Raw genomic sequence first — 18,217 nt, 5'->3', positions numbered from 1 at the left:
TAAATGAAAACCAAAACGAACAGCAATTGCAATAAATAACTCCATCAAACTCAAAATGAGCAGAAAGGTAGATGAGCAGGCTGACGTCCTTTGCACCTCAAAAAGACCAGAACATAATTTGACCTTTACTGAAAACAATCCTTATTACGAGCATTATGTTTCTTTTCTACGCAAGAATATTTTTAAAGGTGACCCTGTTGTTCCACCTCACCTGTGCAGCCTTCATCCTCATCTGTTATCGTTCTAAATGGGTACATATCTACTTAGTGCTTCCGGGATCAAAAACAGTTTCCGGGAAAAAAATATTCCCACTCTCTCGACCGACCTGATCCTCTGCCCCAGCTTTTAGATTTCGAAAACTTGATTTAGTGAGGAGTCAACTAAGATATCTACGATTGGGTAAAGGTTCTGGTGAGCCCTGAACACAGCAAAAGTATCTATCTATACAGTAACGCACGTTTGTTTCGGAAAGGGACGCATTACAGCGCCACAAAGGGACGTGGTCAGGGAAGAAAGTAGCGTCGGACTATTAGTAAAGTTTTTGAGTGCATCGAAGATGTTAGGAGTTGAATACCCAAGGCTCAGGGTGATTTTTTGCCAGTTGAAAAAACTTTGGAAGAAAAAGAAGATAAGTTTGCGAACCAGGATGATAGTGATGACAGTGACCAGGCATGGTTCTGAAGCGTGGGTGCTTCGGAAAAAGGAGGAGGATTTGCTAGATGTTTTCCATGGAAATTGCCTACGGATTGTTTTGGGTGCTCTACTGACTGACCTTATCTAACAGTGAACTGTTCGAAAAATGTGGGTCAATCCTGTTTTCTAGAGCTTTTCTAGAGTTTTCTAATAAGCCGAACGTTTTGTTGATAAAGGATGAAAGATCGCCCAAGAACACCCTTGTTGGGCAACGGTCTAGGATTAAACGAAAGCAGGTCGCCCCTGAATGGGTTTGAAAGATGTCGTAAGGAAATATTTAAGGGAATGGAAACTTCTTGAGAGGGAGTTAAAAGGAATGATCTGAATAGATTTGGATGGAGGAGAAACGTATTTAGTTATATTGGCCTCAGTCGGCTTGGTCTTGCAGCGAATTGTTAGTTGTAGTAGTAGTAGTTGTAGATGGGCTCAAAGGATTACAGTGGTGTCAATTAGGGGAAGAAGAAAGATGCCTTTTTACTCAAACATTTTTCTTGTCTCTTGCCCCTAGATTTCGAAAAAATATCATTTTTGGAAAATTTTTATTAAAAATACATTTTCAAATATTTTTTAATGAAAGAATTTAAAAAAGACAAATTTTGAGCCCCCTCTAGACATTGGAAAATATGTTTTGCCTTCCTTAAATTTTCGCAAGTTGACATATCCGAAAGGTTTACAGTGCATTATTTTATTAAAAAACAAATGAAAGAAAAGTGTTGGATATTATAGCACTTACCACCTCCATTTTTGTAACAAAGATAAGGGAATCGCCAAACATTTGCCAAATCAACTGCAAAACCGATTACTGATAGCAGAAAATCAATTTTCTTATTCCACGTTTCCCTCACCTCTCCTGTAGATGGCTCACCAAGTTCATTGCTAACGAGAGATGAAACAATTTTTTCGCTCTGTGGAGCTCCGTTAATTAAAGGCTCATCACATGATGCAAGTGCAGTTCTAGAAAAAGGGTGTCGTCACAAACTAACAAAGAAATTCAGCTAAGATATAAATCTCTCATTCGGCAAAAGAAGAAGAAGCCTCCTGAGCTTGTTTGCAACTGGATTAGACAAAGAGTTGAGTAACTGAAGCATTTCACAAATCTTCCCACCGGTGGCGTCAATTAAGGAGAAAGGGGTTTGCCCCATAAATTGTTTACCCCTAGCTTTTGAAAAACACCTTTTTTGGATAATATTCTTATTGAAAATACTTTTTTTGTTACACCCATTAAAAAATTATGAAAGCCACATATGGGCTTCCCCTCTCAAGATTTTGCAGAATACCATTCCCCCCCCCCCGATTTTTTGTCAATTGTCTCCATTGCTCCCCACAGTCCCTTGGCGCCCAAAATGTGAACTATTCTTCTTATCAGATAAGCTAAATTAGTTTGATTTCGGATTTAAGCAGCATTCGAGCAACGTTTTTTATGCTAAGTGTTTAAGATTTAAGCAGCATTCGAGCAACGTTTTCTGTTCTAAGTGTAAAGAATAGTCCTTCACAGTTAAATAATTCTTTTAACACTAACACCGTTAAGATCCACAAAATTTTCATAATTATCATCTAAAATCGTCACTGCCATCATAAGCAAACTATTTATATATTACAAATGTGCATTGGAGATGGGAAATCAAGCTCTAGCCATGCACGAAATCTTTCTAGGAAAAGCTTAAGAATTTATTTTCAAAATTTATTAGATTCTCATCCAGGTGAATTTTGTACTACCTACTCTGTTGACTTTCTCCTAACGTAAAATAAACTGACGTAAATATGTGCAGAGCTATATGAGGGAATACATGTCATGAAAATATATGCAGAGCTCGCAAATACTTGAAACTGCCTACGTTACGGACAAAAGTTGCTCCGTAAGATTTCATAACGTAACATACCGACTTAAGTTGTGCTGATGTGAAATATTTTATGGTGTAGTGTGAAAGCACCATTCTTCACTCGAAATCACTGATCTGAAGTCAAAGAACTTTGTGGGTGTTTGTGCCGTCACAGCAACGAAAATTCAGTTAAAACCAAAATGACATGTTGGAAATAATTCTAAATTATTGAGATCTATAGGAAAGAGAGAAAAAAGATAACTGCTTTCATATCTCATGCTCACTTATTATAGCACATGAGAGATAAGGGTACGCAACCTCTTTTGTACTTTTAGGGGGGAAAGTTCATTCTGTGTACAAATATCCATATGATTGATTTTTAGAACAGGTTCCTTCTCAAATTAGGATCCCATTTTATTCCCTCTTGTGGCCACATATTTTCCTCTAAGATATCCATAAGTGAATCTCTATTTCTAGTTCCTGATAGAAAGCTTATAGAAAGCATTATATCGAGTTACAATTTTTTTCCTCTTTAAACTTAGGCTATATATATATATATATATATATATATATATATATATATATATATATATATATATATATATATATATATACTACTACTACTACTACTACTACTACTACTACTACTACTACTACTACTACTACTACTACTACTACTACTACTACTACTACTACTACTAATAACTCACTGCAGCACCAAGCCGCCTGAGGCCAACACAGCCACGCACGCTCCTCCTCCAACCTAATCTATTTAATGCCTCCCTCTTTACACCCTCCCAAGAAGTTCCCATTTCCTTTAAATCTTTATTTATGACATCCTCCCAACCCAGACAAGGACGACCTACTTTCCGTGTAGCCCTAGACAGTTGGCCAAAAGGACAAACTTCGGTAATCTGTGATCCTTCATCCGTGGAATGTGTCCTAGCCATCTCAACCTTTCTTTCATTATAGCCCCAGAAAGTGGGATTGAACCACTTTTCGTACAACCTTCTGTTTGAAATACGGTCAGTCAGCCGGGTACCCAGAACAATCCGTAGGCAATTTCCCTGGAAAACATCTAGTAAATTTTCATCTGCTTTTCGGAGTGCCCATACTTCAGAGCCATATTTGACCACTGTCATCACTGTAGCTTCCAATATTCTAATCTTGGTTTGTAGACTTATCTTTCTATTCTTCCAAACTTTTTTTAACTGTGAAAAAACACCCTGAGCCTTAGCTATTCTACATTTAACATCTTCTCTGCTCCCACCATCTTTGCTAATAATACTACCAAGGTAACTGAAGCTCCCAACCTGATCAATCTTTTCGTTACCTAATGTCACCTGTTCATCTTCACTTATTCCTAGCCTTTGTGACTTGGTCTTCTTAACATTAATTTTCAAGCCTATTTTAGCACCCTGAACTCGCAAAACCTCTAAAAATTCATTCATTTTGCTCACACTTTCATCTAATATGCTTAAATAATCAGCATAATCTAAGTCAAGGAGCGTTCTTCCTCCCCATTTGATTCCATGGTCTCCAATTGCCTTTCCTGTGCTCCTTAGACGAAGTCCATCGAAATGATCCATATAAAGGGGGATAGAACACAACCCTGCTTAACTCCTGATTTAATACAAAACCAGTTACTAACCTCATTTCCTACCTTAACCGCAGCAGTATTATTCTCGTACATAACACAAATCACTTTAATGTATTTTTCGGGTATACCATATAACGATAAAACCTTTGTTAACGCTCTTTCATCAACAGAATCGAAAGCTTGCTCATAATCGATAAAACTGAGGACCAAAGGTAACGCAAAGGTAAACCTTTGTTAACGCTCTTTCATCAACAGAATCGAAAGCTTGCTCATAATCGATAAAACTGAGGACCAAAGGTGTTTGACAACGAAGGGACTTCTCAATTATTAGCCTAAGAGTGAAAACATGGTCGACACATCCTCTGCCTTTTCTAAAACCGCATTGTTCTTCCCTTAAAACTTTGTCTACAGCATGTCTCAGTCTAAAAAGTATTATATTACTAAGTAATTTGCTACCTACAGAGACCACACTAATGCCTCGATAATTACAACACTCACTCTTGTCACCTTTCTTATACAGTGGTTTTATTAAGGTTTTCCTAAAATCATTGGGTACCTCCCCTTTTTCAAAAATCATGTTCATAATCTTCAGTAGCTTATTCCTAACCTCAGAGCCACCATATTTAAAAAACTCATTAATCATACTATCAACACCTGGGTCCTTATTATTTTTTAATCCTTTTAGTACTGTCGCTAATTCTTCCTCACTAAACAAATCTTCCTTCACATCCAAGGTATCACAAACTTTTTGATTTTCATCTATATCTTTTCCTGCAACTGTATCTCGGTTTAGCACATTCTCAAAATGTTCCACCCATCTTTCTTTAACTTTTTCCTTATCACTAATTGTGGCCCCATTTCTATCTTTAACTGGGACTAGTCCGGATTGGCTACTCCCTTTCAATTTATTAACATGCCAGTATAATATTTTACTATTATGCCGTCTAGCCGCATCTTCCAGATCCTCAGCAATTTTATCCATCGCCTCCACTTCACATCTCCTTAGTTCATATTTTAATGCTTTCTCCACTTTCTTTACATTCCTTTTGTTTTCATACGACCTATCTCTCAGATAATTCTTATACAAACCCCTTCTACTCTCTATTAAACCTAAAGCTTTTTCACTGATATTCCTAGTTGCAGTCTTAGCACTCTTCCCTAGGACACCATCAGCAACTTCACAAATTGTTTTTCTGAAATTATTCCATCCATCTTCCACGTTGTCAAATATATATATATATATATATATATATATATATATATATATATATATATATATATATATATATATATATATATATATATATATATATATATATATTGTAATCTGCAAATTTTCTGCCTATTGGAGTATGTAAATGATGTGTGAAATGGTTATCCATTTTTTTTTGCTTTTAGGCTGTATTAGGGCAATACTAACCTGTTCTACAAATGATATATTTCCGGGACTGCATAACCCCATGCAACTAATAGAAAAATAAGTTTCTGAAAATTATGGAACAACTTAAGCCAGGCAGTGAAGAAACCAGAATTCAGCTTTAATAGCCATTTTCACGTGACCCAATGAAAATAAATTTTCTTATATAGGTGAAAAATTGGCCCGCCAACGCTTCCAATCCTATTTGACAATTGATTTCTTTCTGTCTAGAAAAATTGTGACAAAAAATATTTATCAGCATTGTACTAAAAATTAAAGTATTTTATGTCCGTACTCGAATAATGCTTGTACAGCCAGATTTCACGTCAACCATCAGAAAAAATAAGATACTGGCGGAATTCTATCTGCCTCTATTTCGGATTTCAGTTGAAAAATGAGCTTTTCTGGCAAGACAAAAATGTCTTTAATAAGTTTTATTAAAACTATGTTACAATTATAAAAAAAACATGTTAAAATTATGTTACAATTCAAACCATTTTATGACTGGACTTAAATTTTGAGCTGGTATCTGGCTACGACAGCCAGATATCAAATCACCCAATGAAAATAACTGTTTTACTCTTCGTTTATTCACTGAGAGCATCTCTTTCTTTACTGTTTGTTTCCAATTGCTGTTGAAACTATCAATGGAAAGACAAAGAGTCTCTACATTCTGATAGGATCTTGAAAAGTAGAGGCAACAAGAGGTATACTTTTCAAGTAGAGGTATACTTTTCAAGATCTGTAGAGGTATACTTACCTCTACAGATCTTGAAATTAAACAAAGTATAATTTAATTTTTATACTAAAATAAATTAAATAAGTATTTAAATTAAATAAAACAAAGTATTATTTATTTTAAATTAAATAAGTATTTAATTTTATACTACTTTGTTTAATTCTTCAAATTAAACAAAGTAGAGATCTACTTTGTTTAATTTGATAAATTAAACAAATAAAAGTAGAGGTATACTTTTCAAGATCTACTTGAAAAGTAGATCTTGAAAAGTAGAGGCAACAAGAGAAGAACAACAGATAAACTGTGGTCTTTGCTAGTTTGGCACTAGCAGTACCGATTCAAAAGACATGTTTAATTTTATTTGTTTAATTTATCGTTTTTCATTCGATTTCGAAAGTTTTTATCCTGCATCGCAACTGAAAAGGCCGTCCGTGGCCGAGTGGTTAACGCGCCGAACTCGCGCCGAAGTGGTCACGAGCGAAGGGTCGCTGGTTCGAATCTCGGTGTTGCCGACCGTTTGGTTTAGGACGAGGGTTAGTGGCGTTTCCCCGTAAGACAAGCCAAAAGTCCACCCAGCTTCAAATGGGTACCTAGAGAAATCTAGGGAAAAGCACGGGAAAGCGTCGGATGGCTTGCCCCCAACCACGCATTGCACCCCGGCCGAGGGCTGAGAATCAGGAGATCGGCACCTGCGCTACGCGAACCCTAATCGGTTTGCATGCGAAAGTTTGCTTTGCTTTTGCTTTTGCAACTGAAAACTTAGATAAAATTGGATTTCAAATCATATTTAAGCTAACCTAGTTTTTTAAAGGTATATTCAAGAAATTTGGGTTGAAGACCACTTTTTTGGACACCCGCTATTTCTGCAGAACAGTGTACTTTAACGGGTAGGGCCACGCGTGACAAAATTTACGTCTCTCCGTGGAAATTTTTTTCCGCTATATTCCACGGCAACTTTTTTTTCCACTTATATTATCTCCTGATTCTTCAGTTTTGATTCCATTTTTTTTTGTAGGAGTGATAATCTTAACTCTATGGGACAAATTTCTATCATTGTATTTTTGTAGAAATATCTGTATCTTTATATTTCTGTATTTCAGACATATTTATTTCTGTATCTCTATCTCTGTGTTTTCATAAATTAAGCTTTTTTTTATCATTTCTACTGATTTGATGGCTAGTTTCATATTTTCAAATCATGTTTTGACTAATTTCCCTTCATATTAAGAAAAAATCATTGGATTTTTGTCTTTTACTTTACACGGATAATCTTTGTGACCAGCGTAAAGAGCAGACAAATAAACTTGACAAATAAACAAATGACAATAAATTGACGAATAAACAAATAAACTTTGACAAATAAACAGCTTAAAAACTTTTCTCCATTTTGTTAGTAGAAATTTCTTTACTGTTTTTATTTGTGTTTTTTACTAAAGATATCTAAATTCCTGCACCAATATCTCTTTTTTCAATTGTTAATTTTTAGCAGTTTCTAAAAAAAAAATGCTTAGTTTCACATTTAAAATTCAAGTATCGTTTGTTTGAAATAATACATCGATCAGAAAGCAAAAACTTCGGGTCAACATAACCCCCCCCCCCCCCGAGCCTAGGGGAAGAGATGTAACTTATGCCCCGGGGGCATACAAGGTTTTTATGGAAGAGCTAAACTTTGGAGAGGACTCAATTGACTAGAAATTGAAAGCTCCAGTTCCCTCTTAAGGAGTCAAAAGTGACCCAATGGAAATTATCCCCAGAGTCCGGGGCATATAAGGTTCTTATGGAAAGGATGGTCATATAGACTTCGGATGGGTATCATTCTAATTGAAATTGAAAGTTCTAGTTCTCTTTTTAAGAGTCAAAAGGGACTTGAGGGCAAATAGCCCCCTGCCTTTTTATACCCCAAATCAATCCAATCCAAATTTTGAGAAAGCTATTGTGGTAAAATAAGTCCAAAGATCAAACAGCAAAAACTCAAGGGTCGTCACAAGCCCCCTAACCCCCAGGGTAAGTGTTGTATGTTATACCCTAGAGGCATATAAGGTTTTTATGCGAGGGTTTTTAAAATAACTCGAAGATCAGATAAAGCTGATTCCCACCCCTACTCAAAAAACTTAACAACAATAATTTGTTCCAAAATTTAAGAAGCTAACCCCTTGCCCTCCCTGCATGGCTAGAAACCTCCCAATACCACAAAGCATGAATCATTAACGATATTCTATTCCAAAAATTATGGGAACCTTCCTCTGGACCTCTTGGAAAAACTCTATGGACCGACCATCCCCCCCAAATAAAACCAACTTACTAGCGATATATTATTTCGAAAATCATGGGAGCATATCCCCAGCGCTCCCCCGTGGTCTGACCCCTCCCCCCAAAACAACAACAAATTATTAACAGTATTGTATTCCTGAAAATCATAGGAGGTGACCCCAGGCCCTCTTTCCGTGGCCCAATCCCCTCTCTAGACACAGACAGAAATTATTATCGATATTTCATTCCAAAAATTATGCGAGATGATCCCCGACCCTTTTCAATGGCACAACTCCCCCTCCAAAAAAACAAGCTAATTAGTGAAATTTTATTCCAAACGTCATGGGAGCTGACCCTCTTGTCCTCCCTCCATACTCCCCATAAAAAAATTATTAACGATATTTTATTCCAAAAATATTGAGAATTCAGTTTAATTTTATTAGCTCTCTCCAAAACTGTTCAAAACCCTATAGTCTTCACAACGAACAAGAGTTGGCTCCAGCCCGTTTTTCTCACGGTAAAAGTATAAGACCTACTGCGTATTTGACACTTTACTAAAATGAATTATATTACAAATATTTTCTTTTGTACTTATTACAACGTTGGAAACAAAATGAAAAATGCAGTGAAACCAGGCCAGGATTTACCAGCAGGCCCACTAGGCCCTTTGGCTTTCACCATCCCGGAAGTTTTGTGGATCTCCCCGTACATCTTTCAAAAACAGAGCGGCGAAAACGCTTGGGCAGAGGCGCCATTTGAGGGGGGGTCAGGGGTGGGCAAATGCCCAACCCAGGTTTTCCAGGGGGCCAAGCTTCCACCATAAAGGGCCCTTTGCCGGCCTTAATAATCCATTATGTCCAACATAATCCATTCTGTCCAATTGATTTGAAATTACTGCACGCCTATTAGCCAAGGAGCGTAATTACTTGACGACCCTTGGGGTAATTATGCTATTTGCTATTAATTATTGTAAACTTTGAGAGTAGGTAAGATACATAATAAAATTCTCGAGTTCTGTCAAATGCCCATTTCCTAGATGATTACGCGACACGAAGTGAATCGGGGGGGGCCCAAGATGGAGTTTATGTCCACCCCAAGATTTGGTCCAAATGGCGCCTCTGCCCTTGGGCCTAGAAGTTTCAAAGCTTCAAATCCGGCCCCGAGTGAAACTGATTCTTAAGCTGATTAGTTTCCAGCAATTATTAGCATTGTATATCAAATATTCAGTTTAATTTTGTTAGTTCTTCCCAAGACTGGTCATTCATTTTGAAATAAACAGTTATTTTGAAATAGGGAATTTGAAAAACTTAAAACCTTGGCAATCAAAAACGAACAGAAATTAATTAAAAAAAAACTTTCTAAAACCGAAGTTTATCAAAGAAAAGTAAAGGCCATATTAAACTTAAGATCAGCAGATACAAATAACTGTTAAAATACAAACTCAGAACAGCTGGAAATTACTATTAAAGAATACATGAAACTCAGAATGAACAGAAATTAAATAAACAATGATAGCAAAAAAACATACAACAGGCACTAATATAAATGAAAACATGAGCCTCAAAACGATCAAAGCTTAATTGAATATGCATATCATGCTTATAACGAAGCAAATAAATATTTTGCTATTGAAGCACAAATGAAACTCAAAACGAATAAAAAATAAATAAACAATCATAGTAAAAAAAACATACAATAGGTACTATTATAAATGAATAAATAAATCTTAAAACGCGTGAAACTTAAATTGGATAATGCAAATCGAGCGTGAAACGAACAACAATCATTACGAACAATAGTTTGGGTTTTGGCCCCTTCTCGCACTGTGAAGGTCTATAGCCTACTGCGTCATTAGCATTTACTGAAAACAAATTATATTAGAAATATTTTTTTTGCACTTATTACAACATTGAGAACAAACATAAAAATTACAGTAATTTAAATTGTTAACTGATTAGTTTCCAGCAATTAATAGCATTACATTTCAAATATTTAGTTGAATTTTATTAGTTCTTTCCAAGGCTGTTAAGGACATATATGTTTTCACTGCAACAAGAGTTTGGATACTGCCCCCTTCCGTAACTGAAAAGCCTAAGGCCTACTGCGTCATTGGAGCTTTACTTATAATGAAATATGTTACATTTTTTTCAGTTATTATAGCATTCAAAATGAAAATAAAAATTACACTGAAAAAAAATCTTGAATTGATGATCTTTAACAACTAATATCATTAAATATAAATATTCTGTTTCATTTTATTCGTACTTTCCAATCCCATTCCAAGATACACATTTTTCAGTAAAGTGCCAATGACGCAAGAGGTATTAGAATTTTACAGAGAAAGAAGGATACAAACCCAAAATTTTTGTTTGTAGTGATTTTTGTTCGTTTCATGCTTGATTTGTATATTCAATTTAAGTTTTACTCATTTCAAGATTTATTTATTCATTTATATTAGTACCTGTTGCATGTTTTTTGCTATGATTCTTTATTTAATTTCTGTTCGTTTTGGGTTTCATTTATTCTTTAATAGTAATTTCTGGTCGTTTTGAGTTTGAGTTATTGTAAATTTCTATTTCTTCTGATCTTAAGTTTAATATACCCTTTACTTTTATTCTAAAAAGTTCGTTTCCGGAATTTTTTTTAAATTAATATCGAACAATAATAATTTTGCCTCATCAAATCGGTTATGATTTGAGAAAAACAACGATTTAGCTATATTTTAATTAAATATTTAATGTATAGATGTTGTTAGGCGTTAGGTTAGGTATTTAACGGCTCCTGCAAGGCCTGCTTCCCATAATTCTTTTCCATAATTTTGCTTCTTAAGTATTATATTATCATTTGTTTTGGTATATTTCATTCGGAATAACCTAACTTCACTTCTTGGGTGTGTTTCTTTTAAAAGACATGTACCCTCATAGTTTTCTTAAAAATTCAACAATAGGCCTAATTAAAAGGTAGGCCTATTTAAAAGAAACATTTTTCAAATTATTACCGTTCAGGTATTACAGCCTTGAGCTATTTCGTTTCAAAGGAGATAACGGTTGGATTAGAACAATATATCCATAATTTTGCCGGTCATCAAAAATGATTGAAAATGGACCATTAACCAAAACGATATTTATCAAGACCCGTTATAAATGAAACAAAATTAAGGCTATTATCGCACTTAAAGTGCGTCGTTATCCAATTCAAGGCAAAATCTGTTTTCATTTTGAATTCGTTCAGGTGTGAAATTAACATGTAATCTGAGACTAAGCCGGACGCAGGAATTAACTTGACGTTTTTCAACAAGAGTGGGCGATTTTCGGAAATTTATTCTTTCTTCGATAATACCTTGTAATTTATTGTGGAACACAGTGCCAGCGTTGCCAGCGCAGTATAATTGTACCGTCTCCGGCATAATGTGGAGGTTTTAGTACAATGCGGTTCACTTGGAAACATTTTGTTACAGTCGAATTTTTGGTCCTTTTTGGTTTTACTGGTCAGAGCAATGCAGAATATCTAACCTAAAAAGCGTCATATCAGTCAATCAGTCAATCAGTTGTGTCATATCAGTCAAACGAGGATTCACAGTCGATCGACTTAATTTCATCACGTTGTATTTGTTAGTTTAAGTAGTTTTCTCGTAGAGTATTTCTATGTTCAGATCCATAAAACTTTCTGCTTTTCCCCAAGCTTGGAGCATCATTTTTTTCTCAATTCTAATGTTTTTGAAACGGGTCATTTGACCCACCCCATTTTTATGCCTAGAATTGTTTTTTCTTTATAAAAAAATTTGAAATTTGAATTGAAATAAAAAAAGTTAGAAAATATTTGGCATAGAGTGCAGCATTGACACAGTTGCCTCACAAATTTTGTAAATACTCAAAATTTCTTCAGCACAAGTTTCAAATTTTCTAAATTATACTAAATTTGTTCCTCTACTTTTATCACTATCTCAGAAACACTTGAAAAATGAAGCAACTGGCGACAAAATGCATGCAAATCGTACTGTATCAAAGACACAAACAATTTCTGTACTCACAACCTTGTATTTACTAATATTGGCAAAAACAGAAAAACTAAGATTTTTCAGTACCTCCATTCTCATGTATTAACCCTCTCGTGGGCGAATTTCTAAATCTTTTAGAATAAATTTTTGAAATCACTTTTTCCAGACCAAAAACTAACCAAGATTTCAGATATTATTCAGAAAAATATAAAAAAAAAATGAAAAACTGTCAATTTTGAAAGTGTCCTCACACGGATATAGTGTCAATAATGGACGTTTCTCATTATGGATGAGTGTGAAAACATTCAAAGCATTCAGAAAAACAGAAATTTGGCACTGTGGACAATCGCAACGTATTTTACGTTTACAGGTCTGCTAGCGGCACCTTGATGCCCTTTTCTTTTCGGATTTTGAAGGTCAATGCCCTGACATTCCATCCAACCTGACTTCTTTTTAGACTGTCCCTGGGTCAGAATGCGCTTTGGAAGAGGCAGACGACCTGAATTCTCAAGGGCTTTTACCCTTCCTAACCATAACCTAGGTCAGAAGCGACACTGCGACAGACGCTATGGATTCCAGAAGGTCAGATTTGGTTCCAGGCATAAGTTTATGATGACTAATCCAGAAATTGACAATAGAACCGTCAATGAAATCATGAAATAGCCGGTTATGCCACCTCTTGTTCCTAAAATCATTCTTATAGTGTGATGTGAGAGAGTCCAAGGGGTCAACACCTCCCATGCATATATTGTATTCTATGACAGAGAATGGTCTTTTAACGCCTACTTACTTCTTATGCAAGCTGCCCCATCTCTTTACAGGTTGTTGTCACGGCTGTTGTCTTTCCACCACATCGCAGTGATGCCTTCCTCTGACGTTGCATATGAGGCAGATCCTCGGTCTTTCTTTTTCATTTCATTCTCTCTCACCAGTTTGTTTGCTGCGTCACCAACTGTGTTCGCATGCAGTATACCGAAGCTGTAAATATTTTCTTTTCCTAATTTTTCTACGAGAGTGATTGAAGGGAAAAAGTTGTCGAAATACACCTTCGCCGTCTTCTTTTTGAGACCGTGGCAAAGGCGAATAACAACATCACCGATTACGTCATGTTCAGAGGTCTGAGTGCAACCACTGATTCCCTGGTAAGGTTCGAATTCGTAAACGTTTCCTGACACACCAAAACGTACCCAACTCTTAAAGTCCTGTTTCGTCGTTTTTGACACCTTATATTGTTTTAAGCTATTCCTGCCATTGAAAGGTACTACCATTTCATCTAGCAAATTATATTCTTCATCAAACAAGGCAGATTTCTATGCACTGGGAAGAAGTTCGAAGATAGTCCTTATATTATGATAATAATCTTTGTTACTTCGTTCCTGGCTTGTGAAAGGTAGGCGTTCATGAATCTTTTTGAAACGCTTTATAGATATGTAATCGGCTACAAGCGGTAGTCGCAATGAAATGGACCAATAGTTCTCAAGGCTTAAATAGCGAACTTAGCTAACCTCCAATAAACAGCCAAGATAAATGCGGAGTTCAGCAATGGTAAAAACCATGCTCACAGCCAATTTTTCTCATAGCGTAGCAATTAGACTCGCGGACGATCATCTTCAGGGTTTCAGAAGTCATCAATGCTTCGAAATGGTCAACGACGTTTTGCCTCTTTATTTAGATTTAAGAGTGCGTTGTGCTCACCGGTAAAGGTGGGTACACTTGCTCCAATAGGGTTGTCCCCGCTTACGTTTCATAGTCTCGCCCTCTTCACTTTAGTTTTCCTGGCAACACTGCTTACTGATGGCGCAAACTTGTCGTTAAAACATCGCTACAGCTATCTGTTAGCTTGATGAATGTCATAACAGCTGGTTGCTTACAAAAAAGTTCTTATCCTTTTTTAGGAAGGTGGATGCTCTTCATCATTTGAATTGCTTTCAGATACATCCTCGACATTCGGTTGAGTAATTACGTTAATTACGTTGGGATCGAGGAAAGTGTCTACAACTTCCAATGAGACCAAGGTTGGTTCTCGAACGTCCTCTTCGTCACTTGTAAGATCTACATCTGACTCTTCGCACTTAATGTCACTTTCCTCATCAAATATGATTTTCATGGTTTCTTTGTCAGTCAACTTTCTTTCCATCTGCAAAAGAATATTTACTTTATCATTATCATTTTTTTACGGTAGACAATAAATGGGCATAATAATCAAACGTGGAAATAATGAAAATGATCACCATCTACCTAATCAGAGTGAGAATGTCAACTTTCACAGTTAGGTACCTCTCCAGATTTATTACTATTAGTAGGGCACTGTCCTAAAATGTAGACGGCGGTGATTCTGCATCACGAATGAATTTGGGCAATGTCCTCATGAGTGAACAAAAAGAAGATGGCCGCAAATCCAAACCTAAATGTTTGTAAAATATAAAAGACCAATCAGCGCATAGGCTAGTTAATTATGGAGAAAAATTCATGCAACTCAAAAACTTCTATGTTAAACAAAAAGAAAATCAAAATTTGAACTAACCTTTTGTGTGAAAGCATAATAAATGTTCCTTATACTGACTGTCACCTCTTGTAGGTTTTGAAACTGTTCGGTAGAGGCCAAGTACAGTACAATAGAAACACCTATTAAGAAGAGATGACACCGAAGTTCTTGGCAAAAAAAGTGAGCTTTAAGCTGGAGGAGGGTAAAGCTGAAATATCATTAAAAAGCACCAGCGCCTGCGAGAGAGAAGCTCGTGTAACGCAACTTCAACTATCGTCGTTCTACTCTTTCATTAGGAGATTGAGCTTTAGCTTTACCCCTCGCCTTCTCAAGTAAAAAGAAAATCTAAAGAGGACTCTATCAAATCCTTACAACGCTTACTATAATATCTCAAATAAAAGCTAAAATATTCATGTATAATATTTAAGGGAGTCTGGTATATTTGATGTTGTATTATATTAGGTATGATATGTCGGTAACTGACAGTGTTTGCCTTCTTTTAAGCTAGGATTTACAATTTACCATGCCAAACTTTACAAGAAAATAACATTTTGTGGGTTCAAACTAAAATATTGCTTACTTTCTCTTGAGCTTTTAAGTTCTAAAGAAAAGAAAGGTATGCTTCAAATGACCCCAAAATTTTCATTTCCTATTTAAAATCTTTCGAAAGGATAAAAACTATTCTGCCAACTTTCTATAAATAGAGCCAAATTAAATGCACATTTATTAATGCCGTATTCAGGGGAGGGGTTGGGTGTTTATCCCCTCCCCCTGAAGTGTTTGTCCGACTCAAAAAATTCAACAAAAATGCCGAAAGATACATTTCCGATGCGTTTTTAAAGTTTTTTGTACCCCCCCAATCATCAGCCAGTTACAGTCCACTATGTCCAAACCAAAGGAAGAAAAAATATTGGATTTTTTTTTGCAAAATTTATGTTATTTCCTTCCCCCAATGTGAAAAATTCCAAGGCAATTAGTAAGATATAAATCCAGAATCTCGCTTGGTTCTAAACAATTCACGGATTTGTTTTGATATGTCCTAATGTTTAATTTCTTGCACTAACAGGTATGCTTCAAATGACCCCAAAATTTTTGTTTCCTATCTAAAATCTTTCGAAAGGATAAAAACTATTCTACCACCTTTCTATAAATAGAGCCAAATTAAATGCACATTTATTAAGGCCGTATTCAGGGGAGGGTTTGGGGGTTTATCCCCTCCTCCTGAAGTGTTTGTCCGACTCAAAAAATTCAACAAAAATGCCGAAAGATACATTTCCGATGCATTTTTGAAGTTTTTTGTACCCCCCCCCCTAATCATCAGTCAGTTACAGTCCACTATGTCCAAACCAAAGGAAGAAAGAAGATTGGATTTTTTTTTGCGAAATTGATGTTATTTCCTCCCCACAATGTGAAAATTCTAAGGCAATTAGTAAGATATAAATCCAGAATCTCGCTCGATTCTAAACAATTCACGTAATTTGTTTTGCTATGTCCTAATGTTTAAATTCTTGCACTGACAGAAATAGCTATAAGACGAAGCTTTTAACACATAACAGCCGTCCTGGCTGAGTGGTTGGCGCGCTGGCACGGATATTCTTTGTCGAAGGGGCTCAAGTTCCATCCCAGTTGTGACCAGTTATTTAGTTTGGGACGGGGGTCAGTGGCGTGACTCTGTAAGCTCAGCCAGAGTCGACCCAGCTCTAAATGGGTACCTAGAGAAATCTGGGGAAGGTAAACAGGAAGGGTGTCTGAAAGCACAGGATGGTTGGCCCCCAACCCCCCATTGCACTTTCTGGATGAAGGGCCATGAAACGGAGATCAGCACTGACGGTTTGGACCTTAAGGGTCTAGTGACGTCTTACTTACTTACTTTTACTATTTTAACACATAATATACTTAGGGTTAATAATCTCTTTTACCGCAAAATTAGCTTCCTTCAAACAGCCGATTTTTATTAATCAATGGGAGTCGATTCACGAAATCTCTTGGGGGGATCAAGCGGCACAAAATCTATTGTTTTTCCTCATATTTTTCGATAAATACCAAAAATTGCGTTTTCGAATGAAAATACCCTAAAACTGGAATTTTTCCTAATTCTAAGATGACAGACATAAAGGAGGCACATACTCCTTCCCCCGATTGACGTCACTGTTGTTAATTAAAGTAAAACAGAAAACATCACCACTTTCATTTCCAACTCTGCTGTTAATATTTATCTCCTGTTTTGTATTTATATTTATATTTGTTTTGTATTTCCTTAAGGTTTATGTTCTCTGACAAATTTTTCAGTTTGTTATTTTTCTGTTGCCTCACAGTTTCCATATATCAACGAAAATAGACAATTTTGATGTTATTCCATAGATCACAATCAACTCTACTCATTCAATCAATTAATTTTTTTTTAATTTGGCGTACATGGTATCTCAGATTGAAAATTCTTTGAAAACCGGTTAAAAACACAAGTGAAAATATTCAAGAAATACTTAGAATGATTCAACTAAACCCATACCCAATATGTGCATGCAGTCTATCAAAAGGCCGTATCAGTAATTTTTCAGGAAGAACAATTTCCTATTTTTAAAGCAAGCTTGTTATCTTCTCTTATAAAAAGTTCAAGAGATATCATAATTCTTGTTCAGTGGATGGATAAACCTAAACTAGTGCCTGACATTTCATTCTTTTTGTGCAAGTTAGAAATGTAGGATTTTCGTAAAATCCCTTGTTTCGGAGGGAACACGTACCTTAACACTAGTTCATTTCGTCCACAAGCAATAATTCGTTACACAATCAATTATCTCAAAGGCCTGAAAATGATAACGAACTGATAATTTTTCAGTTTTTAATTTTTATATGAAGCGAATGTTGTATATTATAACACAGTATTGGTTTGAAAAAAAAATTGTTTCAGTCCATTCAAAGCTAGCTAATTGAAAAAAAATAATCGTTTTTTTTCTTTGTTTTTAAAGGTTTGTCCTAAGAACTTTTTCAGTGCTAAAAATTTTGTGTGCACCCATAACTTTATAAGAAGAAAGGGAGGCGCAATATGAACAAATATTTTAAGGGAATCGTGGTTAAATAAAATTCAATAAAATTTACCATCCTCCTCCTATTTATAACTTTCCAGGGTAATAATAAATAAATAATATAATTTATTATTAATAGTTAATAATTTATTATATAAATAGTTATTTAATAAATAACTATTTATTAAAACAA

At 35.6% G+C, this 18,217-nt stretch overlaps 1 protein-coding gene across 2 annotated transcripts in view; it reads right to left on the bottom strand.

Annotated features, from left to right (window-relative positions):
- LOC136038820 (sodium-dependent dopamine transporter-like) overlaps positions 1-18,217 on the bottom strand; it is a 149,713-nt gene that overhangs the window by 130,854 nt on the left and 642 nt on the right. The window contains exon 2 of one of the 2 annotated variants that reach the window (XM_065722222.1): positions 1,427-1,647. The exons of the other annotated variant lie outside the window; for it this stretch is intronic. Within the exon in view, the coding sequence (XP_065578294.1) occupies positions 1,427-1,647 (221 nt within the window). The remainder of the gene's footprint in view (positions 1-1,426; positions 1,648-18,217) is intronic. 2 annotated transcript variants of the gene reach the window in all.

This window comes from Artemia franciscana, chromosome 18 (genome assembly GCF_032884065.1).
Source record: "Artemia franciscana chromosome 18, ASM3288406v1, whole genome shotgun sequence".
Classification (NCBI taxonomy): domain Eukaryota; kingdom Metazoa; phylum Arthropoda; class Branchiopoda; order Anostraca; family Artemiidae; genus Artemia; species Artemia franciscana.
The sequence above is the reverse complement of the archived record's forward strand: the minus strand, read 5'-3'. Positions and strand labels throughout refer to the sequence as shown.